The sequence below is a fragment of the Rhipicephalus microplus genome, chromosome 9 (genome assembly GCF_043290135.1).
Source record: "Rhipicephalus microplus isolate Deutch F79 chromosome 9, USDA_Rmic, whole genome shotgun sequence".
NCBI classification, from domain to species: domain Eukaryota; kingdom Metazoa; phylum Arthropoda; class Arachnida; order Ixodida; family Ixodidae; genus Rhipicephalus; species Rhipicephalus microplus.
Genome location: NC_134708.1, coordinates 6,234,282 through 6,261,670, shown reverse-complemented (window position 1 = coordinate 6,261,670; position 27,389 = coordinate 6,234,282). Strand labels below are relative to the sequence as shown.

The following is a 27,389-nucleotide window of genomic DNA, read 5'->3' as shown; positions in this document are numbered from 1 at the left end:
AATTTTGTCATCATGAAACGGCAAAGAAAGCTTACTTGTAACTGCACTCATTCTCGATAGATTCAGAAAATTTTTGCAGCTATCATTTCATAAGGCAATAAACTGCGATACTGAGGTCATTTAGTGATTACTTGAAAAAGTGATTTATGACATAACTTTTTGAATGAAACACTGAAACCTAAACAGAAACTACATTTAGAGTGATTGAAATGACCCCCGACTCATTGGCCCTCTATATTACAGAACAGAATTTAAAAAAATGCCCCCTTTAGAGAGCCAGTCAACAGGCTCATACTGTGTTTTACACCCTCCCAAGGAAGCTTGGCTATTCATAGAGTAGACCGCAGCAATCACATTCTCAGGGTATCACAGTGCTGTGCGCCCCACAGATCCTTCATTTCAAAAACGATTCCCGCGCTCTTTTTCTAAGCCCGAAGTAAAGTAGCCGATTGGCGACTTGACAATGCCTGCAGCTCGTCGATTGGTATAAACCAGTCTCTGCGACAAGCTACACCTTTCCCTCCCTGTGAGGGAGAAAGGTGGTGAGGCTGCGCGAAAATTTGAAAACAGCTGAAACCGTCGTTCTAATCCTTGTAACTTATCTAACATGAAACGTATTCGCAAAATCCTTCCGGCAGCTTGTTCACGAAGCAAAAGTGCGCATATTTCTCTTTATAACAATTTTTTGGGTTGTTTACTGGCCCTTTACCAGTTTGTAAACTGATTATAAGACTAAGTGGCATTCAACTTTTGAAAACACGTAGAAAGAGCCTCACTTTGCAAGCATTCAAGTCCTTTGTGAAAAATAATGTGAATGAAGAACACAAAATCTTCCAAGCTAGAGAATCACTTTACTTGCTCACAGCAGTAAACAGCAGCCAGCTGCTTGGGTGTTGTTCACGTACTTGCTCAGTATTAACAAGCACACGTCAAATAAATACACGTCAAAGACAGTTGGTCATACCAACTCACTTCTCCAAGATGTTAAGACAGGCACACATAAACATACACAATGGTAGACGACATGCAGAGCTCAAGAAACACTTTTTAGGCAAGCAGGTATTGCTCCCTTTTTAACACTGAACAAAAATATTCTTTGCTGGTTATGTGCAACACCGGAAAGATTGTGCAGATACAACAATACATGTTAATTATATATAAAAAAAGCACAGACCAGACACGAGTGATTCGCACATGTATACACATGTACAGAGTCCATGTTTTGTGCCTTTATGTCAGTATACAGTTTGCAGTTTTAAACACGTACTAATGGATTACTATCAGCACGCAAAATTTCCACTCTAACATATAATTTGCAGAGACGATATTTGCAGTGTTATGCTTCAACTTGACACACAAAAAACAAGCATTGGCAACTTGCAAGGCCAGGAGAAAGGCTTATTCACGATGGCAACTTATCAAAGAGCCATAAATTGTCGCTTTGGTTGTAGAGCGACTTTTGTATCTGTCACTCGCTGCTTGATTTGTCAATTGCCAAGCTGGGGAACCAACCAGGCTTTTTTTTCTTTCCTTGTGAGACAATGATCGCACGAGCAGATGTACCAGTGCGAGGCATTTAAGGGTGGAAATGGGCAGCTAGTGCTAGCTGGAGTAACACCTAAGCTAGTTGTTTGTCACCACTAGGGACCTAAGCTTGGTCAACACATCGTGAGTGAGCTTTTGTAGGCTTACATTAGTCAAGGGTGCAGTGCCCCAGTAGTAACATTGTAGTGCTAAAATTCAGGAGCCAACTGAAATGGCTCTTTTGGGGTGTGAATATTGCAGAAATGTTCAAATTTACTCATGCATGCACTACGACTTTTCAACTTTTTTTTTTTCGTGTCCTGTATTCATTCCTGCTGTAGGGGGTCCACTTCCTATATTTCAAGCTGACAGCTTAAAAAAGAAAACATGTATTATTAATTGATTATTATAGCTGCATTTATTTGAAGCTTGCCATCAATTATTGAACAGCTGTCCACAGGAGCTTTAATAGGAGGGAGAAAAAGATAAGAGAACGAAAACAAAGTAACACCAGACTCAACTCTTGCCTTTGATGCCACTACACTGGTGCAAAGGCATTCAATACACCACAAACTACTGTAGCACATACATTCAGGCTCTAATCAGTAAACTAATGAGGCACACATATGCACACACAGATCCATACATGCACAAACACACTTGTTCTTGTAACAAACCTCACAACGAAAACCATGTTCTCGTGTCAGTCCTGAACGCTGAAGTTTGAATGTATGGCCTCGTTCACACCTTCCAAACACCAAAAAATCTCAATCAGCCCTTGATAACCGCAATGGGCCTGAGCTTAATGCACTTGCGGCTGATGCCAGCCTCGTGGCACGTGTTTACAACGTCCGTCACATTTTTGTACGATTCTGGAGCTTCCTCCATGACCAGCTTCGGTGAGGCCACACGAATCGAGATGCCCATCTCGTTCAGCTTGTTCAGTACGTCCTGGTAATCGAGGTTTCGACGCGACTTGGCCCGAGAAAGTGCTCGGCCAGCACCATGACAGGTGGTCCCAAATGTCTCGCCCATGCCCTGCTCGGTGCCCGTCAGAACATAGCTACAGGTTCCCATTGTGCCACCAATAAGCACCGGTTGACCACTCAGCTGTGTTGGAGAGATGGGAGAAAATCACCAGGAAGAAAGTTATTTACACAGGTTAGTAACACATGTGAAACTACAACCATAGTCATGTGCACAAGGGGAGCAGGGGAGGCCAAACATAGAACATTGGTCTTACAGCTAATAAACATAACATCCGGAACATGCCAAACAACATTTGTGCAGTAGCCACAGTGTAAGAAAAATAATTTAGGTGTTGAGACTCCGCCCACAGAGCGTCTAGATTGTGTTGGGCGCTTTTGTTCCTCCATGTCACCCCCCACGTGGAACTATGGCTGGCGTATGTGCTGTAGATGACGAGGCGAGGCCTAGAAGATTGGGCGCGCAAAATCCAGAGGCTATGGATGAGGGGTCCCAGCCGCTTCACAAATTCGCGGCAGACTGTGAAGTGTTGTGGCTTGTATAACATGTGTCGGTCTGTTTTATAAGTGAGATGATGCACTTACAGACAGAAAATTTTCTCCGTACTAATGTTATAACAAACTATCTTGGAGACAACTGTGGTGTTCGGCACACGTAGTGTTTTTCGCGAACTAAACTCTGCATGAGCTTCCACCTACAGTAGCTAGAGTGCCAATGTTTGCTGCCTTGGAAATTCACATTTTCTGACAAGCACTGGCTGATGCAGCAACGGTCTTGTCATGAAGTTGCATCGTCCCTCCGATTATCCGCTGCGAAGTATTTTTTCTGTATACTGTGGTATCCACTGCCATCATTAGACTGACAGACAAGGAATGACATTGCTTTATGTGGTCAATCGCATCTCACAAGTGCTCTCACCTAAAGAGTATATATACAGTTAAACCTGGATCTAAATAAATTGACAAATTCCCAGAAAAATTCGTTATAAAGAGAATTTCATTGTATGCAATTTCATTACGAAAATTTGGAAGATCAATGCATAAATTAAACAAAAGGGGATTGAAGGCAGAGCTAACCCAATACACTTATTCAGTGGTAAAAAGCTGCCTTATTATTGTGATAGCTATTATATAGACACTCTCGGCTGGTTTTTGCCATCGCCGCCGTGTTCCGTAACAAAAGTCCAAATTGATAACATTGATTGATATGTGGGGTTTAACGTCCCAAAACCACCATATGATTATGAGATACGCCGTAGTGGAGGGCTCCGGAAATTTCGACCATCTGGGGTTCTTTAACGTGCACCCAAATCTCAGCACACGGGCCTACAACATTTCCGCCTCTATCGGAAATGCAGCCGCCGCAGCTGGGATTTGATCCCGCGACCTGCAGGTCAGCAGCCGAGTACCCTAGCCACTAGACCACCACGGCGGGGCCAAATTGATAACATGACCCCGCGTATCCCAACTTTTACGAGCAAGTAAAAGCACGCGAACGCTGCTGAAGCAGAGATCAAATGAGCCGGCCCATCTCTACCGCCTGGAGGGCGCATACAATAACATCCTCCCACGTGCAAGAACTGCTGACAAATGCATAAACAGAAAGGAAACCACCCGTCTTGAACGGGCATGAAACGATGCGGGGGGGGGGGGGGGGGGGGGGAAAGGGGGTTGGATGATAGTTGCTCGAATAGCAACGGTGAACATTGATTCAAGGGCGTGGTCACGATCACTGGCGCGCATGCTATTTCAGCATGTATCAGTGCGCTTTGAACACGAAGAGACTGTGTGAAAAGAGCACTTCTCCCTGGAGCGGCCAGCCGTATTGGCTCAAACCAGCATTTTGTGGGATTTCCCTGATATCGGATCCAAAAGAGTTGACTGCCACCCTTACCTCGCATAACAATATCATTACTCGCTATCGCATTCATTGCATTGCATTCAACACGTCGTCGTGTTGTTGCCAGAGCAAATCGGCTAATCTCAACTCAAAGGCTATGATACCGCGAACTCGTGGCAAGTCGACCAACGAAAATTCGTCGTCACCGTGGTCTCAAAGAGCTTCCGCCAGCACCTAATCTGGCATTTCCTGGGTGGTGACGACACGGTTGTACGCATTTAAAATAAAAATAAAAAAAAGCAAAGCTGAACATTAGGTGCACATGGAATCGAAAACGAAAAGTGAACAGCGTGGATACTGCGGGAAACTATTCGGCGAAGCGCCCTCCATATGCAGCGTGGCTCCACATATGTGACACGAACTAAAAGCACGGCACTGCCAATGCAAAAGTAATTTTTTTTTTGCTTTTGGTTTGGAGAGGGTGGGGAGGGCACATCCACGTATGCGCCCGCGGGGACAAGAACGGCGGCAACGCCAGCGCAGGCCCGCGCTTGCTTTCGCCTGAGAGTTGCCAGGGCCACGAGCACGCTGTGCGCGCCGCCGCCGCTCCGGGCTTCGGCGGTGCACCCACAGAAGATGCATGCTCATGCCAAAATGACGAAATTCCTAGATTGTTCGTGGGGAAAATTCGTTATATCAAGGATGTCTCCCGCTGTTACTTTGTTACACGGAGGTCACGAATTACAGGTGCTTGTATGGAGTAACGGTTCGGAATAGAAAAACTTCGTCATATCGAGGAGTTCGTCATAGGGAGGTTCGTTATAGGGAGGTTCATTATAAGCACGTTAAACTGTACGTTGCACCGAGAGCATGACAAAACGCGAAAAATAGCCGAAACAATGCTACCAGCCACTTGCTGGATTACCCAAGTGAGAAAAAAAAAATAAAACCGTGCTTTTGCCTCATCGAATTCAGTCCATCTAGTCCCCCACGTTGCAGCACCCCCACCCGCAACCACAGCCGGTGCACGTGCTATAGCCTAACATTATCTGGACATGTCCTGTGACGCGGCGGGTAGATAGTGTCAATACCTTAAGCATTTTTGTTACGCTGTGACAGAAGCGCATGAAAATCCAAAGAAGTTCAGTCTAAAACGGAGGCCTTGAAGGGACAAAAAATTATCATAGAGTGTCGCTAAAGCCAAGATTTCAACAACAGGTCTTGTCTCTGTCACTGCAGCAATTGATTTCCTCCACAGCAACCCTCTAGTGAGAATTATTTTCAGCAGCGTATAATCAAATGCTTCTGTAAATAATCACATATGGCAATGCCTATTACAAGGAGATAAAAATATTTGGCAGGCACAAGCACAGGCGGCACACTTGCACAGCTGCCAAGACAAGCCTTTTGCTTTCTCTCTCACTGACAATCTCCCAGTTTCCCCATCGTAACACTACCATGAGCGCATTTCGATAAGATTAATTTTCTCTCAGACTAATAGAAAGCTTCAAGAATTTCTATTAATTCATTTTCAAAAAACATACCCTTTGCTACCAAGGTAGGTGAATCGTTAAGTAATGCACACATACTATCTTCGGTGGCCACTCTTCTTGACAGCACTGTGGAAGCTACAGAACCGAAGTGCATGCCTGCTACCCTGCCAAAAGATAGCACTTAAGTTTATCAATAATTTTTCATTTTGCCTTGCTGAAATTAATTCTGCTTTATTTATTATGTGACTCATACACTTGCAGCAAGCCGTAGGAAAAATACCTTGTTGTTCACTTTGCCAGAATGCCTTTCTTTTTTTTCTATTTCTTACACAGCACCACTTTTTCAGCACTGTCATTTTCCAAAGTAAACATAGCATCAACAATGTACAGCCAACTTCCAATAATTTGAAGTTGCTTAATCGGGGAGTTTTCCATTAATTAAAAGTCAACAACTGGTCCTATCAATTTTGCATGCATGCTTATACGCAAAAAATGCTCAATAATTCAATGTTAAAAGCCGTTAATGTTGGTTATTTAGAAGTTACTTTTCAGTCGAGAGCCTTGAGGCAACCGTAATTTTTCAATAAAATGGGAAATTTTTCATGTGCCAAGACCGCCAAGACAGCTGTTGATGGCGCTGTTATTGCCTTCGCCACTGCCTGCAGCGCCACGGTTCATGAGGCTACCATCTTGTTTAATGAACGCCAAACCATTGCATTGATCGCATTGGCTAACTACTAGCTCTTTCATTGTCATGTGTTCAGTGCTTCAGCAGCGCACTGGGTTGAAGCCGGGTTAAAGTTAGACCGACTGGATGTTAGCGGAAGAGAGCACTTAAAACTGTGTGTGTGTTTTGCGTGTTCTGCTTTGTCCGCATCCCATTGCACTCTTCAAACATAGCATGATTGGATAAGGCAACTAGCCCGTCAACACACTGTGTGTTGATTCCGTATGCGTTTACACAGCTGATTTTGAGTGTTCTGGTGGTGACGTTTGATAATGGCAACTTGCGGCCCCAACGGAACCATGGCGCCGAAAATGAAAAGTTTTGAAAGCAGCCGACCTTGTAGGCACCGCCAAGGAATACACCACCATGAAAGTACGCCGTTAAGCCTAACTCACTCTCGAATTCCATCAAGTGCAAACAGGTGAACCCGAAGATGATAGTTTTGGGGCCGTTCTTGTGACGTCAGCTTTGAAAAATTTGTTGCCGTCGGCAGCAACGTCGATACATGCGGTCGACTAACTTACTAGCTGCAGTCACGTTCGGCAAGAGAAGATGAAAGACCATTTTATTAGAGAACTGTCACATTTGAAGCAATAATAGTGCAGATTTCTGCGCCAGTTTTTTGATCGGAAGTTCGTTTCGTCAATGTTGTATTAATGGGAGTTGACTATAGCGGGTCAGTGTGCGGCTGCAAACGCAATGTTTACTTAAAAAAAAAAAAAGCTTGTAATTTGGCACTAAAAAATACTATCATAATGTTACTCCCATTTACATTTGCGGGTATATAACCTGCTAAATGCATTAACGATGTGAGCGAGCAAAACCGAAATCACCCGCAAGCTGCCGTACTACAGTAGAATCTCGATGATACGGTCACGGTTGATACAAATTCCGCAATGATATGGATTTCAAGGTTGTTTTGAAGGGTCTACATGCCGCGATTTGGTGTTATACGAAACATTTCCCCAGCCTCTGCGGATAATACGAATGCGCAAATGAGCGTTGCACACGAGCGGGGCAACGCGGAGTGTCGCTGCGCTGCGCCCGCATGACACCCGCGAGAGAGGGAAAAACCACTCGGGCGTGGCTCGGGAAACGAGTTTGCAAGGGGACACCGTGCAAGGAAAAGAGGGTCGACAGGCATGCGTGGCCTTTCTCGTTTACTGCGCTAGTCACGGGCCTGACAAGGTATGTGAGCTCTTTCCAGGCAGCTCATTGGCTTATTTTTTAGTGCTTATTTTTTCTTTCTTTTTATTGCAACACCGTTTCCACGTGGTGCGGGCGCTGTGGAGGCTCTTGTAAATGCCAGTGTTGCTGCTCGAACTGCTGTGAGCATATCGTCGAATTGCAATTCTCGGGAAGGTCGACGAAGACCCCAAGAAAAAGCGCCAAGACTTCGCGAAAGAATTGGGCATAGCGCCATTGACTCTCTGCTCCATTGTTGGGCGGTGAGATGTCATCTTGAACTATGCTCATCAGGACTTTGGCGCGAACGTGAAGCAGGCACGACCGCTACACACGTAAAGCTGAAAGACGTTCTGGTTATGTGGTTTCGCCAAGCGACAGCAGGCGGCGTCAACGTGGACGGCAAGGTGCTACGCGAAAAGGTGGACAACGTAGCGCTTTCTCTTGGCATCGATGACTTCCAAGCTTCCGCTGGATGGCTGCACCGTTTTAAAGGATGGCACGGACTAGTTTACTAGTTTTCAGCGGTGAAGCTAAGTCGCAGGTGAATGGCTGGCTCAACATGCTGCAGGCTCTGATTGCGGTCTATGCACCATGTGACGTATTCAATGCTGACGAGGTGGGACTCTTTTTCAACGTGCAGCTGGAAAGGAGCCTGTGTGTGAAAGGACAGCCTTGCAAGGGTGGTCGGAAAAGTAAGGAGCGTGTCACTGTGCTTTTTTGCGTAAGTGCCAACGGTTCCGAAAAAATTCACCTTACTGTCATAGGCAAACCAAAATGACCAAAGTGCTTCCAATTGGCAGGACATTTGCCTTGCTTGAACAAAGGAAACAAAAAAGCATAGATGACATCAGAATTTTCCTGCATGTTTCTGACAACTTTAGACTAGAAAATGGCAGCAAAAAAAAAAAAAAAATTTGCTTTTCGTCGGCCAGTGTTCAGCCCATCCAAAAGACATATTTGCAAGGTGTTTCAGCGCGCGAACAAAGGAAAAAAGGACAGGGTAGACAGAAAGAGCGCTGACTTCCAACTAACTTTATTTCGCAGAGTGGCAAGAATTTATACGTCTAAAAAGGAAGATTACAGAGCATGAAGGTAAAAAACCAAGCCCAATCTACACATCAGTAACAGCACGTGTGACAGGTCCTCTAATGCCTCAAAGCCCAGCCAGGTAACCACGTTCAGCCTGGGATAAAGCAACCGATGAAGTGCTTACGCATTTATCTCCTAGCACGTGTATTTTTTCGGCTTCGATAATTTCTCGGGTAAGTTTGTTCCTGTGCCTTGCCAATATAGAGCACTGATCAAAGAGGGGGGTGCACCCACAATCTCGGCAATGTACTACCGTACGTGCACGACGTCTCACACAGGCTAAAAAAGATTGCTCGAGACGCCAACGTTCTTGTTGTTTTTTCAGCACCGGAAAAATTGCAGAAGCTTTGCAAACGGGTAAATACACCTCGCGCAACTTCTGCAGCGTGCTCTGTCGCGCACAGGACATGCTACGTCCCATGCGCAGTGGGAGTCGTATACTTGATTCCACTGACGTGTGGGTGCGTCTATGTCGGCCAAACCGGCAGGTGCATAAACGACCGCCTGCGAGAACACCGAAACAATGTGCACAATGTGGTACAAGGGCATCTTGGCATTCATTGCCGAGATTGTGGGTGCACCCCCCTCTTTGATATCATGCTCTGTAATCTTCCTTTTTAGACGTATAAATTCTTGCCACTCTGCGAAATGAAGTTAGTTGGAAGTCAGCGCTCTTTCTGTCTACCCTGTCCTTTTTTCCTTTGTTCGCGCGCTGAAACACCTTGCAAATATGACTACGCACCAACTAGCCCAAGCTTCCACTCTTGTGTGCCATCCAAAAGACATGGAAATTTAACAATGTTGCCATAAGGTTCCTGCCCGCAAACACGACAAGCCGTCTACACCCGGTGGACGCGGGAATATTTCGAGATGTCAAACATAATTTTAATGGATTGCTTGTGCGGAGACCTCTGGCTAAAATTGAGTGCAAAAATGAAAAATTGCAGATTAGTCTGCTTGATGGGCTACATTTACTTGCCATGTCCTGGGATAATGTGACACAGGACATGATCGCAAACTGTTTTCACAAGAGTGCATTTTTTTTCGGGACAAGATGCGGCTCCGACGAAAGATAACGAAGAGCCTGATGCTGATGTGCACGAGTTGGGAGAACCTCGAAATTGAAACTTCGGCACAAGACTACGTCACCGCGGGCGATAACGTCGCGACCTGTGGGCTGCAATCTATCAAAGAACTGGTCGACAAGGCTATGAGATGAAGTCCTGCAGCGATGGTGAAGATCGATGTGTGTGACCTGCCGTTGACAACAATAAACCACCACAGCGATGGTGAAGACACCAATGTGTGTGACCTGCCGTCGACAACGGTAAACCACCACGCCCTCGACGTGCTACACTGCACCGTAAGCACCAGAAGCACGAGCAAAGAAATTACAGCACGGTTTTATGCCTTTCAGGCAGCTTTTATAAAAGACGGTGAAGGCAGAAAAGTTAAAAAAAGCATTATGAAATTTTTCAGCAAAAAGTAGTTGATTGCAATAAAGTTATTGTTCATCTTCATGATCAGCTGTATCTTGTTTTGGTTCATACGAATTCAGCATGACACGAATATTTTGCATGCTCCCTATGACTTCATATCATCGAGATTCTACTGTACTTGCGGAGCAACGCGAATCTGCAGAAGCCCCGCCTCCATTGCCTTTGCTCCTATGTCCAGATAAGTTGTTGCTTATATTGTCTACAAAGCAGTTCACTACTGTGTCCCCACCTGGTAGTCAACAGGAATGAGAGGATGATGAGGTGGAAAGGCTCGTGTTGAGCCTTTGCGATGCACGAGCAATGTGCGCATCTTGCCATCCACCACATGCTGCTCCACCTTGGCGATGTTGTGCGACACATCATAGATGACGTGCATGTCGAGGTCATCCGGGGTCGTGTTGTATGCTTTGGCAAAAGCCTGTAAATGCGAGGGCAGGAATGAACAACGGTAAAAAGGTACGTAAGAAGCACCACCTCACATTTAACGTTTAACAAAGATAGTGCTTCAGCTCTCTTTGCATCCTCTGGCATGTAGAACCAGCGTATAAATGCACATGGAAATATAAATGGGATTGTTGTTGTGTATATAAAAAAAATGTAGAAAGGCAAAGATGGAAGCTTACGATGCAAAATCTGTAAACAGGGGTAGTGTCGAGTCGACGTTTCGACAAGCGGACTTGTTCTAGCCTTGAGGAAGACAAGTCTGCATATTGAAACGTCAGCTCGACACAACCCCTGTCTACGAATTTTTCATTGTCATTGTGCAGAATTGAAGATTGCATTTGTTTCACAGTAGAAGCGCCTTTTGATGCTGTGGCCATTTTATGTACTCTATTCTTTTTTGATTTTCCGTACTTCTAAGTTGGCAGTCAGGTTACAATACAATTTTTACGGTAGTTGTGAATGATTCGATTGAAGTTGAACCGAAAGACGAGCTAGTTGGTACATGTGCACTAGTGTCGTTTCCTCTCTTTTTGTCTCTGTTATTGTTAGTTCTCAAACTTTCTTAAAAGGGCCCTGACACACTTTTTTGAGTAACCATGAAATTAATTCACTGGAAGAGCTTATTGGCTCACAAATTCAATGCCACAAAAATTTGAAGAATTCGTCCAGTACGAGCAGAGTTACAAAGATTTGTCACACACTGCATTTGCATTCTCTCTTCTCTCGCCTTGACGAAAACGCTAGAAGCTAAGCAGGGAGGGTTGGGAGGGGAAAAACAAAATACATCACGCGCGCCTCGTGACCCTGAGCACTTTTTTTTTCTTCGAATACGCAACTTTTTTAGAGTGATCGCGTGCGGTTGCGTGGACAAGTGACTGCCTTCTGCGGTGATCTCTGTAACGACCGAGCGCATCATGTTTAAATCAGCCAATGGCTGATAGATGGGCATTCTACGAGTGATTTTCGTGCGTCTTTTGTCATTTATCGAGGGAAGAGAAAGCCATTCGGAGCTGAATGATAATTTATTGTGAATTCCAGGCTGCGTGCTGCGCTATAACATTTGGTTCGCATGTTCTCGAGAGCCTCTACTACCGATCGGCAGCATTTTCTGACCATGCTCAAAGTGTTGCGGGGCCCCTTTAAGATGTGTGAGAATTGTCTCCTGTGGGAGGCACTTTTTCTCACTGCAACAGAACCCCGCTGATATATTTTTGAAGGGACAATAAGAAATAAACATAACAGCCAAAAACAACAAGGGCCGAAAATTGAAAAAATGGCAACAAATTGAGCAGTGGTGAACTGAAAAGAATTTTATTTCAATGCTTGCGCTTAAAGAAAAAATCAAGCAACACTGCCTGTTGTGTTTAGTCGCTCGATCAGCACAAGAAATTTTTGAAGTACCAGTAGTGTAATACCGTAATTACTCGAATCTAACGCGCACCTTTTTTCCGGTTAAGCGAGTTCATAAATCGCATGCGCGTTAGAATCGAGTACGAACAAAAAAATTACGGTCAATCTATTGCCATCGGCAAATCCAAAATGGCCGCCCCCTACGTGCGTCGGCACCTTCTCTTCCTCCGTGTGCGTCGGCATGGCGCGTCAGCCATTTCTGCCTATGTGTTTCCCATGTGCGGCACTTCGTACGTGTGCTGAGGAGTTCATCATCTAGTAGTGCATTAGGATCGACGGCGTGGAAGGGCCGACTCCAAAAACTCGAGTGCACCACGATGCCGCTTTTAAAAGATAAGTCATCGCGTGTGCAGAAACGGACGAAAATCGGGCCGCATCGCGGTCGTTCGGAGTTCCTGAAACGTGTGTGCGGGACCGGCGGAAACAAAAGCAGAAGATTGTCGACAGCAAAGCTTCACGCAAAGGCTTTAGTGGACCACAGCAGGGTCGGTTTCCGCAAATTAAAGAGCTGCTCGGCGAGTACTGTATGTGCTTGAGCAGCGAGCGGCACAGCGGCCCGTGACGACAGAACTGCTCCAAGTGCGGGCTATGCAGTTAGCCTTAGAATAGAAAAAGGGCTAATGCGGAGCCAGTTTAAAGCGAGCAGGTGCTGGCTAACTAACTCTATGAAGAGGAAAGGCTTTTCCCTCCGAAAGGGAACATGCATATGCGAAAAGTTTTGCGGAAAAGTATGATGAAAAGCTTCACAGTTTTCAGAGGTTCGTCCTAAACTTGCAGCGCAACAACGGCTACCTGCTTGGGCAAATCGGGAATGCCGATCAGACGCCTCTTTACTTCGACATGCCTGGCACCACAACCGTCGAGAAGAAGGGGGCGAAGCAAGTTCGCGTGCTGGCATCGGTGCACGGTAAAACTACAGTGACGGCAATGCTCTGTTACACGTCAGATGTGCACAAGCTTCGCCCGTACCTCATATTTAAATGGAAGACGCTCCCGAAAGGAGTCGTTTTTTCGAGTGGTGTGATCGTGCGGGCCAGCGAGAAAAGTGGGTGCGCATTGCAATCGATGTCTTACGTTTTTTTTTTTTTTCGCGGTGGAAATCGGGTGCGCGTTACAATCGAGGGCGCGGTAGAATCGAGTAAATACGGTAAATCTAGTGCTGCCACGGCTGACACATGGCAAATGGTACATGTGTCGATATGAGTGCGAGATCGTAACCAGTGTCACTGGCACCTCTGAGCGATAATTTAGCACTGTCAGCTCAGTGCGGAACCACAGTGGCTTGTAGTATCAGTCAAACACCTCACAAAAGTGATAAGAGATGAAGAAGGGTGCAAAATACAAGTAGGAAACCAACCTTGTCAAAAGCACTTGTTCCATTTGAGCAGCAGTTCCACTTAATTTAAGAGATTTACATTTACTGAGAGAGTACTGCATATTGCTATTCTCAAATGAGTATTGCAAGTGTATACCCAGAGTTTCTTTGCCACTGTTCTTATGAGATGCATCCACAGTTGTTCAGAGTCAAGAGTTGCACCTTGTGATTTGAAGAAATGCACCTTAGCTTTTCAGTAGCACCAACAAAAATATTCTGGCTTATTCCAAACTATTTTTATCAGTACTATGTGTGAAGCAAAAAAAAAAAGCGTCACCTGACGGCTTAGGAAGGTCATGCTGCTGCGATTGACCCAAGCAAAGTTCGCTGCCGCTGCCATCGATTTCAGGTAGTCCTGCCCCTCATTGGAGCGGATAAGGGCGCAGGCCAGCTGCCGGTCATTAACATCAATCTTGTCCCGCTTCATGGCCTTCTCCATGGCCACCAATGCATCTGCCCGCACAATAATGGAGAGGTGGAGAACTTGTCTTAGTGCATGTTTACACTCAATGAACAACAAAACCAAACTACGTATCAACAGGTTCAGCCGCTGTCATCCAAGGGGTTGTCAACACGTATTTTATCAGTATTACGTCCAAGCCCAACAGTTGCTTAAATCATCCAGCAGCCAAAACCATCGTGCTCAGAGGCAATAAACCGTTTCAATACCTTAAAAGTAGGCTTGAGCAAATAATAAATTTAAGGTTTGAAGTGAATAGTGATTTTAACCAGATGATTTCGAATCAAATACCAATAGTATATGAATAGCATATTACAAAAAAAAAAAGCATATTTGTCATCACCTAACTAACCTGCACAATATATTTTTAGCGAATGATTGATTTTTAAAGGATGATTTTCAGCGATCCCTTGAGATTCATTGTATTGAGATTTTGCTGTGTGCTAAGTATTTAACTCAAAAACTTGCTATAAGTGTTTCTCGAGCGACAATATCGGCCATAAGCTCCATAACGGTTATTTCAAGTGCCCTTCACTTCAACTTCTACGTCAATGCATAAAAGGTCCACCAGCAAACAAAAGAAATCGCTCACCTGTAGCCACTTGGTGTCCAAAGCCACGACTCCCACTGTGAATCATGACACATACTTGACCGCAACGCTCGATTCCCATCTTGGCTGCATTGTTCTTGTCATAAATGTCGTCCACCACTTGAATCTCGGCATAGTGATTGCCAGCGCCCAAGGTGCCCAGCTAAAACCCACATAGATTGAAGAAAAGAGAAAAATTTGTGTAGTCACTTATCAGAGCTCGTACAACCAAGTACTACAGCCAAACAAAACAAAGTTAACGAACGTTTCCAAGAAGCGAGCCTAAGTAAATCTGTTCTGATTAATAAGCTGAGCTTGAGGCCACCGCCAAACTAACACAGTTGCACTACAAAGCTTCTCACTGCTGAATCGTTTCATCATCTGAAGCAAATGAAACAATGCAAAAAAAAAAAAAAATGCCAATGTCTTGGAAAGTGTGAATAATTCATAATCCAACACAATTTTTTTTGCCTGTGACACGATGGCATGATAAACATTGTAATGCACAATGATGACCCCAAAAGGCTACTAGTTCTGATGTTAATAACGCTGTCACAGTAATTTTTAAGAACATGGGTGTATATGGTATTTAAGCTTGCTGTACATGCAGTAAAACCTCATTAATTCGAACTTGGTTGTTTTGAAAACTGCATACTTCGAAGTAGTTCAGCGGTCTCGTATTTTTAATGTAAGTTTCAGCGGATAATATGAAGCGGAAGTCAGCACCACTCCGGTTAATTCGAAAACTATGGGTGCAGTGTAGTGATTCCCGAACTCGATTTCGCCGCAGAACAGTGGAAACGACAGCCCTTAAGAGCCACTAGACAATGTGCTGTAGCGATACTACTGAGTGAAAGCTAAAGACCCCACCCCCGATACTTCCAGCACAAAAATAATATTGTAAAAAGAAAAAAAAACTGTCTCACGATTAGCTGAAATGTGCGCCTGCGAAAAAGACGTGCTTCACTGCAACGCAGCGGTGACTCGTGAACAGCTTGTTACATGCTTCTCGCAATGTCAGCACGTCATGATTTACCCATTCTTTTGGAGAATATAACGAAATTAATAAAGAACAGCCTGGTGGAACTCGTGATGTATGCGAACCTCTGAATGTCAGTTGCTCCCGCAATTTGCCCACTTGCAGTGCTGGCAGAGTTCTTGCCTGCTACGCCTACTTCGGAAACTGTTCGCAAGCTTCGACGATCATATTTTCCAGCCAAAACATCGTAAATTTCATCACACTGTCCATTATTAAATTCTTTATTTGAGTAGAAAAAATTGAATAGTTGCATCATGACATGCCGACGCAGCGAGAAGCAGGTCACACGCTGCCCGCCCGTCACTACTGTGTTGCAGTGAAGATGTCTTATCTTTTGCAGGCGCACATTTTAGTTGATCCCAACAATGTTTCTTTTTGTTCTTTCTTTTCTTCTTCTTTATTTGCAATTGTAGCAGCGAGGCTCAACGTTCCCCCTTGCTTGCGGCAAAACTGTGACCTTGTATTGCTAGAAAACATAACCCTTGAAGCTGCAAACTTGTCAGCAGAGCAAACGGCCAGCACTGATTGTACTTAGAAAATTTTCAGTTCCTTGCATTCCACTTTTTGTATGTTCTGATAATTCAAAAACCCTCTTAATTCGAAGATTTCTCACGATCCCAGTAACTTCGAATTAACAAGGTTTTATTGTATTTCAAATTTAAACAACCTTGATTTTTTAGACAAAACATAGCCCGCTGTGGGGTTCTTTATAGAGATACCACGTTGCTTACTTAGGTTTGCTTTGAGAAACTTATTGACTAGGAGGATGAAGTGAAATTCTAGCATGCACACTACAAAAATGAACAGCAACACAGATTAAACTATCGTTGCTGCACAGCATTGCACGGATAGGGTGTTAACCTGACCACTTAAAGTTGACAAGATTAAAGCCTTTCCCACCAATCAATAACCACTTCTGTCATCTGTCAGTCAATTACATGTAGTATAGTCTACACACCATTATCCCCCTACACACTTCCTTTGTGTGATCAGGGTCAATTATGACTAATCAGCACTGATAAAGATGCTCTTACAAGTCAACTGACAATTACAAATTTGCATTCTCTTTGTAATTCATGCAGCTAATACTAAGAACTACAAAAAAGAAAAAAGGGAATCAGGCTGAACAAATCTAGGCAACGAGACAGTCCAAGAGCACATGCTGCTGTCATACGAAGGGTTGTCAGCAGAGCTTTGTCTGTATTACGTCCAAGCCCAACAACATTTCAAATCATCCAGCAGCAAATGGTGTTCAAGAGAGCTGTCACGAGACCATTTCCTTAACAATAACAAGAATGCAAGCCATCGCTCCTTGCCACAAGCACGTACACTAGTGCGTTCCCAAACAAGCAAGACAAACAAACAAGCAAGTCTTGAGAGGAATGCAATTTTTCAATAAAATGGGAATTTTTCATGTGCCAGGACAGCTGTTGGACTGCGCTGTCTTGGCACCCCGAGAGATCGCATTGATCACATCGGCTACCTAGGCCTTTCTTTGTGATTTGCAGAGTGCTTCAGCCGTGTGCTGGGTTGAAGTTAGAACAGCGGGACTGGATGCGGTTAGAGAAGAGCACGCAAACAAACACAACTGTTGGTGTGTTTGCGTGCTCTGCTCTGTCCACGTTCAGTTGCACTGTTCAAACTTAGCATCAGAAACCAACTAGCCTGCCATCGCACAGTGAGTCAATTCTGCAAGAGTTTCCACATCTGATTTAGTGTTGTGATGCCAACATTTCATAATGGCATCTTGCGGCCCCTTCTGAAAGCTTGACCTGGCGACGAAAGAAGTTGACCATGGAGGCAACGCCAAGCAAGATATTGCACGAAAGTACGGCATTAAGCCTAATACGCTCTCGAATTTCATCAAGTGCAAACAGGTGAACTCGACGGTAGTTTCGGGGCCCTTCTTAGTGACGTCCGCTTTGAAGAATTTGTCGTCGTGGACAGCAATGTTGATACATACGGTCGACCGACAGACCACCGAATTGTGCAAATGGTTCAGCTAGTGGACGACGACATCGAAAATGAACCGCCACCGAGGGCTCCCGAAATTGCTGAGTCTTGCTCTTGCGCTGCAGTTTTTATGTTATGTAGAAGAAGACAATGCTGAAGAAGCACTTTGACATATGTAGAGCTTGGAACACTTGCTAACCACAGCCAGGTTCAGCAAGAGAACATGACAGACTACTTTTTAAAAAACTGTCAGGTTCGAAGCAATAAAAGTGTAGTTCTTTGTGCATTTTGCTTAATTGGAAGTTTGTTTATTTCAAAGTTTCTTGCGGTTTCCGTAAACTTTGCATGAACGGCAATCGACTGTAGTAGCTCAATCCCTAGCTTCGAAGTAAATAATAAAAAAGAAACTGCTTGAAATGAAGTGCTCAGGCATATTTGTTGAGGCACGAGTATTTAGGCTGATGTCATGTTTGCTAACTGCACACATGCTATTATATATAGTTTGCACCAAATCCAAACAGTAAAAGCTGCATCTCCTGTTTCAGCTTGCATTGCGAATGAAGAAATGCATCACAGAAAAAAAGTTGTTGAATTGCAGAAGCTGTTAAGTAAATAAATTAACCAGTCAATCCCGAAAATATCTACCAATAAACGTGATTGATTAAAAGTAATCTATCTCATAGATGCGAGTTAAAATATGACCAATATCGTATACAACCGCTCCTATACATTCAGGTTTCAAAGGAATGCAAATTCTAAGCATACCTGAGGTAGGCCCCGTTTTTTTGCCTTCATGGAAACCTTGGCAGGATCAGCATTCAGCATTCTTCCATACTCCTCGCAATGCTCCTTATCTTCGGCCCAGGCATAGCCTAGAAAAATTTCGGAACCTTATTATCACTTACCTACTCCCTAAAATAGTGCAGATTTAGATGCTGCTCAGCCTGTTCAGTAAGTACAGCAACTGTTGGTCAATATTTTAGGTTTTTAAGTGCCAAAACCACAACCTGGACCTAATAGTACAATGAGGTGACACTGAGGTGACAATGTAGGTGACACGGCTTTTTTTGGCCAAATACAATTATTTAAAACAGTACTGAAAATATTTAGAGATATACCAAAAGGAACATCTTCCTTTTCTATGGTGAACACTACTGATGCTCTCCACACATCAGGGTCACACATCACATATAGAATATTTCACATTTATTTTATAAATGTTTTTGCCACACCACATCTGCAAGCCAGCCACACCGCAATAGATATTATAACGACAAGTCAACACAGTTCACTGGGTTTGCAAAATCTGCGTCCTGAATGCAGCCTAAATCGCAGAAATCACTGTCACTCTCAGGACGACCACTGACTCGTCGTTTAAGTGGACCACGTGCAACTGAAAACAAACTGATTACTGTTGCTAGTATGTAGCGAGTTGCAGTCTTCATGCGACGTACTTGTGACAACACGCTAATGCGATGCCACCCCCTGAATACCAAAAACTGAAATCGCTGCTCTAAGGTAGCAGTATTACAAATACAATGAATGCATTTTCAAACACTACACTTCTCATTTAGGGTAGTCAACACCTGTGTTTTTATTTGGAGCAACAACTCCAAAATATTTAAAATTTGTGTCAGTACACTCCTTTGAAGCGATACTGAACAAAATTGTTTCCGCTGAGATTTTCAGCCATAATGAAAGGTTGGGTGCTGAAATCGGTAAGCACGTCCAGACAGAAACTACCGTGGTAGAAAATAAGCAAGTTAACAGATATTGACATACTGCACTGTTAGCCAGATGAGGCAATCCTTAACGTTTTTGGAAACAGGTGTGCCATGCTGGCTTCACCAGAATCTCTCAACTTGCCCCACTCCCACTACAGTTCCTAGAACCACTATAGTCGGTACCAGCAGTGAACAATGCTCTCGGGAGGGATAGAGCCCTTGAAGAATGGAACGCATCTCAGTGCCTTCTATTGCCTGAATTATTAAACTGCCGAACAAAAGTTGAATGGCGGAACATGAGAGAGGTCTTTGTCCTGCAGGGGACGTAGTCAGGCCACTTAAGGACTGACTGATGATGATAGGTATCAGAGGTACACTCTTACTGACAAGTGTACAACTCACCATAATTTAAGTGGTCGATCAAAACAAACTATCAACATTTTCACAGCAGAAAAAAAAAACACGGTCCTGCTGAGCTGGGGCAAGGGAGTACACAGGCCGACGTCAAAGCCAGGGCAGTGCACTTTTGGGGGGTAACGTTCATTTATGCCAGCCAAGAAAGGATTATGGCGGTGTGCAGGGAGTCTGTGAAAATGCCTACATTGATTGAACAGAAGGCTTGTTGCATTTATGTCTGCAGCAGATCCCCATTTACAGTATCTTACTAAACACTTGCTATGTTCTGCCCTCAAGTAAGCCCGTGAGGACAAAGAAATTCCCAAGCAAAGAATAAGAGAACCAAGGCCCCTGAGCCACAGGGAAACGATGCGCACTGACCTTCTCTTAAGGACCAATCCATGCCCATCTCCAAGGCTTCTTCGAGGTCTCTAGGAAGAAATTATGCATTCTTTTTATTTTCGTGGAAAAAACTAATGAACAAGTTCCAATGGGAATAATGCTGCTGTCATATGACATTGTGTCAGCATAGGACATTCAGTATTACGTCCAAGCCTAGAGATTTGAAATCATTCAGCAGCAAATCAATGTTGCCAGCACTGTACACTTGCTTCAGTGTTTCAGTGAATATATAAAATAAAGACAGGAACAGAGAGAAGGACAACCATCCATAAATACGAATAGGGTGCCTTAGACAGGCTAGTTGACAATGTGATAGGCCTATCTTTATTGAAGGTGACCTTGTCATCCCCGATTAGTTAGCTTCACAGGGTTAGTAAATGACATTCATGTTACGTCATTGGAAGATTGGAACCAGTGAATTATTAAAGGGGGTATGATAGGGTAAATAAAATATGTCACTTTTTACATAATATTTTAGAAACTGTTTCAAGTATTCACATAAAATTTCTCGGGCTCACAAAGAATGCTACTGGTTATCACGTGACACCTTTTTTTAATGCCTAGGTTCCTATGGCCCACTCCCAAATTTTGAAGTAGGTTCACTTGTTCAATGTACCTTTTCTCTGCAACCCCTGAGCGAATGTAATGATCTTCAGCTGTGTTATTGTAGAGACTCATAGGTTATATCTGAACCAAAAAAAAAAGGACATCCTTTATGGAGCCTTTGTGAAAAAATATACTATATATATTTACTGAATGCACCAAGCCGCAACTGGTGCACATCTCCGATTTTCTTTTTACAGCTTCACTTTTTTAAAAACTGGCAATTTTTTTAGTTCAGAGTGTTTACAACATGTATCTTATGCATGAAAAGTTTTACATAAATCAATTAATGCTTTCTGAGGAAAGGTGCATTGAAGCTGAAGAACTTATAAAGAGCGCCATTTGAGAAAAACGAAGTTTTATGGGCGCACACGGCACACGCCAGGAGATGCATGGCGCACTTTGGCACGGCATGTGAAGCGTTTCGAGCGACCGCTTCATATTGGGCTTTCACAGGTTTGTTACTCATAGTGCAGTAGATGTTTTGGTGTCAAAATCGAAAACTTGATTTTTTGGGTGTTTACGCAACCATAGCTCCTTAAGTAAAATGAAAGCAAATAATGCATTCATCCCTAAAAACACACACACACACACACACACACACACACACACACACACATACTATTAGCCTGCATTTACACTTACATACACAGCCGTTGGCACATTCTGTGTTCTTTGCTGCTACTTTCACAAACAGGTCACTAGTGCCCCAAGTGAATTGGGTGTGACATATACTTCGCTTTCCCACTTCAATGTTATGAACAGATTGTACTTTACGAACATGAGTCGGTAACTTGAAAGCATTTTTTAATTAAAAAAAACTTAGAGGTTGCATGAGCTTTGTCTGTAAGAGTAGAACACTATAGTTTTGTAATGGGGCCTCATACACAATGCCTCTCAAATCGCTAGCCTGGCTTTGCTCCTAGGCAAACATGTTAACCATGCTGCAAGGAAACAAACATCTGTGAACATAACGCTGACTGATTCAAACTATTACTATTACAAATTTCCTGCTGGAAGTATAGTAGTAGCAAAATGCCCAACATGCCATGATTCTTTTTTTGTTGTTTTTTGCAAACTGGCAACGTAACCAGCACACATCCACAAGGCAGCATGTGCACCTGCACGTTTTGTTGATGCTGTTGCTCATGATCATGAATTATGCTTGGGCGCTTTTTAATGGGTGGGTCTTTGTAGCAACGTTGAAATTCACATGTTTCGATATCAGGTGCAATTTTACATTTCCGATATGCCATATTACAACCGTTAAGCAGACTCCTTGCTTTACAGAACATTTTCATACTATTTTTTGTTTTCCTGACACGATTTTGGGCATGGACGTGACTGGTACAGCTGCTGCCCACACAGAAGGCCTAGGTTGATTACTACTTGAATTGAGCCCCCTTATTTGTACCAATCTCAATTTTTTTGCTCGAAACTAGCAACACTGGTGCCAATAACAAAATTTCAGCGAAATTGGTCCTTGAACGCTAATGTGTTAAAATAGAATAGAATTAAGTTTATTAAATATGGACAACCGCACACACTCGAGCAACGGTTAATACAAGAAGTCGCTTATAAAAAGCACCCACACACCTTGCATTCATGGGAATGATTCCCTTAGATCCGACGCCAACGGGAATGTGGTCGAACATGCTCTGTGCCAACTGCTCTTTGATGGGCTGGACGTCCTTCTCCATCAAGTTGGTTCGTAAGAGACGAACACCGCAATTGATGTCAAAGCCCACACCACCTGTTCAAGACGGGAATAAATGATCAAGTGAACAGTCCCAGAAGCAACGCCAACCTCCAAAAGGGGTCAGATAGGCTGCTGTCATAAAAAAATGGTGTCAGCACGTGCTTGCTCTGCATTACGTCCTTGCCAAAAATGTTTCAAATCACCCAGCAGCCTTAACTAAAAAGAAAAAGTAAGTTCCATAACTAAGTGCAAAAAAAAAAAAAAATCTGTTGCTAACAACATGTTGCTTGGCCGCACTGAACCTTGCAATATAATAACCATATCACACATAAGTGAAAACCGTGGAAGGATTAAAACAACGTCTCAGCACTGAAATTCAGAGCAAAAGCAAAGCATGCCACATATGAAAGAAAGGTATGATACGTGACATTTTATTCAATGCAGCAGCAGTTTTCATTCCTTTAAAGCTGCAAAATCTATTGGCACACTCATCATACAGAAAGAAGTAAGAAGACCAAGAGCGTATTTACTACCACATAACTATCTGAAGTAGCGGCACAATTGTGTGACAGTGCACCACTTACATTCCCAACTGAAATGCACTATTTCATGCACTAAAAACACAAAGGTGCGCAAACAATGCATGGCATGACAATTTAATGTCTACAAATAGCAGTTTACATGAAGAAAGCATCATTAACCAAGAACTAGGCAACGCAAAGTGGGGCTTCACTGGGTGTACCACTTGGAAGCTTCTGTACTGCTGCCTTGAATTAAGATATATTTCATTATTGTATAAGACTAAAAATGCCTCCTAATAAAAGCATTTACACCTTCAGTGATGTCCCTACATTGGTGCATGAATGCGTCCATATCTATCGCACATAAAGTGGAGCTCTCAACCAGTAAAATAGCAATGAGGAGAGGACAAATAAGTGGTAGATAGAAACTGCTTACCAGGTGACACAATGGCCTTCGGATCATCCATGTCAAATGCCGCCATATTGCCAATTGCAAAACCATAACCAGAATGGATGTCAGGAAGCCCTATTGAGTGCTGGGAAATGAGAACGCAGGCAATGAACGTGCTGTGTCACTTGTTGACTGAAAACGGTATGCATAGAAAAGCTTGGCAAGGCTGCTGGTCATAAAACTTATCTGTCAGCACGCATCGTCTTTGCATTACGTCCATGCCAAAAAATTTTTCTAATCATTCAGCAGCCTGCCAAGAGCCTCACATAGCACTGAATCGCAATAAATAGTCAAACTACACATCAAATATGAAAAGTAGCCTTGGTGTTCACTTTCGACCTTGTCAGATGCCACATGTCAGGTTTGAGGTACAGAGAAGATTGTTTCACCAAGTGAAACATTTTCGTATTTCTTTGTCTTTTTTTTTTACATAAGCCAATACTTAAGCTCATTTAGAGCAAGGGTGTGCCGCTGAACCATAAGCAGCTATTAAGTCGTGTATTCAAAAAATTCGTAAATAACAGCACTACGTGTCAATGAGATGGGGCATTATGATTTTAGAACCACTCGATTCATTGAAAATAAATTCTGGAGTTTTACACCGCAAAACAACTACAAGATCAAAGCACAGTGTAGCTGGGGACTCCAAATTAATTTTTACAATAGGAGCTGCTTTAATGAGCACATATATCAAAGTAAATGTGTTTTGGCATTTCCCCAATCAAAATGTGGTCATTGTGGTTAGAGATCAGGTCTGCATCTTAAACTTGGTGCAATACCTTTGATGCTACATTGCTACAGAGGGTTCCTATGTACCAAGAAATTTAGCTCACAGCAGTGATAGGATATGCCATGTTAAAATAAACAGAACTACGCAGATACTGTTGTAGCTGGGTTAGTGATCTTGGTAACAGCTTCAGTGTGCAACAAAACACACTTGATACATAAGCCACAATCAGGTGTTTCAACTCTTTTGTTGTACATAAAATCTCACATTTCACTAAGCATGTGTGTCTTTCATGCTTGCGTCTACCAATATGCACACTTGATGCAGGCCTGCAGACAGATTCAAGAAAAAGAATGTTTCTATTGAACAGCAGTCTCTGTTTTGACCGAGACAGAGTTGAATGCATATTTTAAAGCTACAATAGCCAAACATGATAAATTCTTTAACAAAGGGCGTTACTAGGGCCGATAATACATAGTGTTCATGTGATGTCACTTCCACCATTGTCGCCATCTCCCGCCATGCCCGAGTACCTCGCTCGGTGCCTACAGCAGTTTGCGTGCTGCAGCTCTGTTTGTTGAGGGCTCGTCATCTGTTGCTGTGCACGATGTTTGAAGAGGAGCCGTGCCGTTTTTTCGTTGTCATGCTTTAACGAGCTTATCGGGTCAGGAAGGCCTCGCTTGTTCACTCGATACAAGACCGAAAAATTAAAACGTGTGACACGTATACCTGCCACCGCGTACACCGGCTGCCCGCCACGATCTACGAGGGCCCATTATCTTGCTTTCACTACAAATTGCGCGGTCTAAGAACAAGTGAAAGCTCAAAGTCTCTCGAGCCGCAATTTTAAAAGTGGATGGGCGAAGCGCACAGCTCCCATCGAAAACGAGTCATCGTGCAGAGGTAGGCAAGTTTACAGAAGATATATTATTAATAAAGATTTTAATATATTGCTGCGGCCCACACCACCAAAGTGGCAGTGCGGCTCCCCGAGTGTTTTAAACAGTGCTGATGTTGAGCGTCTTTGAATTTGTGGAAACAGCCAAGGAATATATTATGCAATGTAGAGACTTCGCGTGGTGCGTGCCGCGCTGATACTGGTCACTTTTTCTTTTTCGCGTATGTCTTGACTCATTTTTGGTCGGACGAAACTTGCGATTCATTTTACATATACACGTAAAAAAGTACTAAATCCAGTACCAGCTGCACTTACTCCAACGATTCCAGGCAAGGCAGCAACATTTCCAATTTGTTTAACACCAGGCAGGAATCCGCCAACGTTTCCTGGACGACACGAATTTCGCAGCTCTTCGAACATCAGCTTCTCCAAGAGGTTATTCACGTAGAACATTCCTTCCACCTGAAGAAAGTGCCAAATTGAAATGGAAAGTAAGCTAAAAACGCTATGGACAACCACTCAACAACGTCCATAAACTCGACAGCTAGTGCTAAGCTGCGCCAATGGCAAACATGAAAACGATCAGGCCAAGAAATCCAAAAATGGTCGCCAGTAATGTGTGAAGCTACTTACGCCTGCTCAATACACTACCCACGTTTATAACGTGCCAACCTTGTAGAAAGACATTTTATTTATGTTTACTGATCAGCGTTTTCGAGATTGCTGCATGAAAGCAACCAACTGAAATAGTGCGAGGCAGACACCGCAGTTGCCGCCGGAGGAGAGCCGGCCTTGCAGCCGAGCTTACCTTCATATTTGGCACGAAGCCCTTTTTGATGCGCCACGAGACTGGTGACATTTTTTCGAGGTATCCGAGCTCCTCATTGTAGCTGCGGACGCCCATCTTGGTGGCCTAGCAAGAAAATAAAGACAAGTGTGGGCATGTGGACACACGTGGCCGATTCAACTGGCACATTCACTAAATTTTGATGTGTGCTTGTAGTCGCTACTCACTTAATAAACGCCGAAGGCGTCACGCTCAGGAAATGACGGATTGTACACCGATTCCTTAGCAAAAAGCGCGTCGGACAGACATCGCTACGCAGTGTAGAAATATTGTGCCAACACCACAAGCAGGCACCGGCAGCTCAAGAGGCTAAAAAGGCGAAAAACGTAGGCCAAGCATCTAGCCGTTTGACGGTTTGGCTTGGCTTGTACGTCAGAATCTTTCAAATGCAAGTTTAGCCAACTCCTCCTCTAGAAAGGAGGCGTTGGCTGAGATCATCATCAATAAGAACAAAGCCTCCTAGATTTCCTTTGCCTGCCGGATTATCAGCGGTCACTTGAAAAGCGGCTGTCGTCGGAACTATGGTGGTGATGCCACCTATAAGTAGTGGTGTAGTATAAGCAGTGGTGTCTTCAAATAAGTTTTTACGTTTTTGGAGCTTATTTGCAACAAAGCAACATAAAAAATTTAAAAAGCATAAAAGTAATTATTATTAACTCTACGCAAGTGACGCCGTCATTCAACAGGCAACTTTTTCAATACAAGGCATCCTCTAAAATTTGTAGCAAACCCCAAAATTGACAATCTCAAAGGCTAAGTACAAAGACCCTTACTCCTACGTAGGCATTGCTACCATAGATGACAGGCGTTTCGCGCTCAACTGGCAGGCAAGCGACATCTAGGAGGCTATGAATAAAAAGCATGAGTTAATGCGGAAGATCGCGAAGTTACAGTGGCTAACGAAGTAGAGGAAGAAACATAATAAAGAGAAAATCCCTTGCTCAATGGAAAAACATAGCTGTTCAACCACACGTATGGTCGTAGAACTCTTGAAGGTACTTTCAGTGTGATGGTGATACTTGATGACCAATACTTATCATAGCGGCATTCTTTAGTTGACGACCAGCATGACCTCCGAAATTGGTTACCAACCGCTGCGGCAGGCTCTGTGGTCGGAGGTCAACCACGATGCACAGAGCGCGAAAATTCAAGGTTGAGGAGTTGAACTGAGCCTGGTTAATATAGAAAGCGACAAATGTAAGGAATAAAAAAGTAATGGGAACATGGAGTATAGGAATGGCAAAACTCTGGATGCGGACCATCATGTGGCACTGACAGCATGGTGATCACTCTGATGTGACCTGGTGTGTTTTGGTTTTCGACAAATAATTTGAAATCATGCGTCAACTGTGTCAGTGGTGCGCTAAAGTAGAGTGATACTGAAAGTAGACTTTACCTAAAGACTTAATTTTTATAGTTTGGTTAACCCCTGCGACTCTGCCCCACAGGTTCTACTTCACACTACTTCCCCTGTCCCTTCAAAATCTTGCAGTAATGAGTATTGC

At 43.6% G+C, this 27,389-nt stretch overlaps 1 protein-coding gene across 1 annotated transcript; it reads right to left on the bottom strand.

Annotated features, from left to right (window-relative positions):
- Positions 1-1,916: 1,916 nt before the first annotated feature.
- Positions 1,917-26,190, bottom strand: RtcB (RtcB RNA ligase). The gene is made up of 11 exons (XM_037415360.2): positions 26,052-26,190; positions 25,846-25,950; positions 25,353-25,499; positions 23,398-23,497; positions 22,338-22,494; positions 20,118-20,167; positions 18,382-18,488; positions 14,628-14,787; positions 13,853-14,028; positions 10,576-10,764; positions 1,917-2,634 (listed from the first exon to the last, which is right to left on the bottom strand). Exons 2-11 carry the CDS (start codon positions 25,939-25,941, stop codon positions 2,296-2,298), a joined length of 1,521 nt encoding a protein of 506 aa, XP_037271257.1. The 5' UTR covers positions 25,942-25,950; positions 26,052-26,190; the 3' UTR covers positions 1,917-2,295.
- Positions 26,191-27,389: the final 1,199 nt, after the last annotated feature.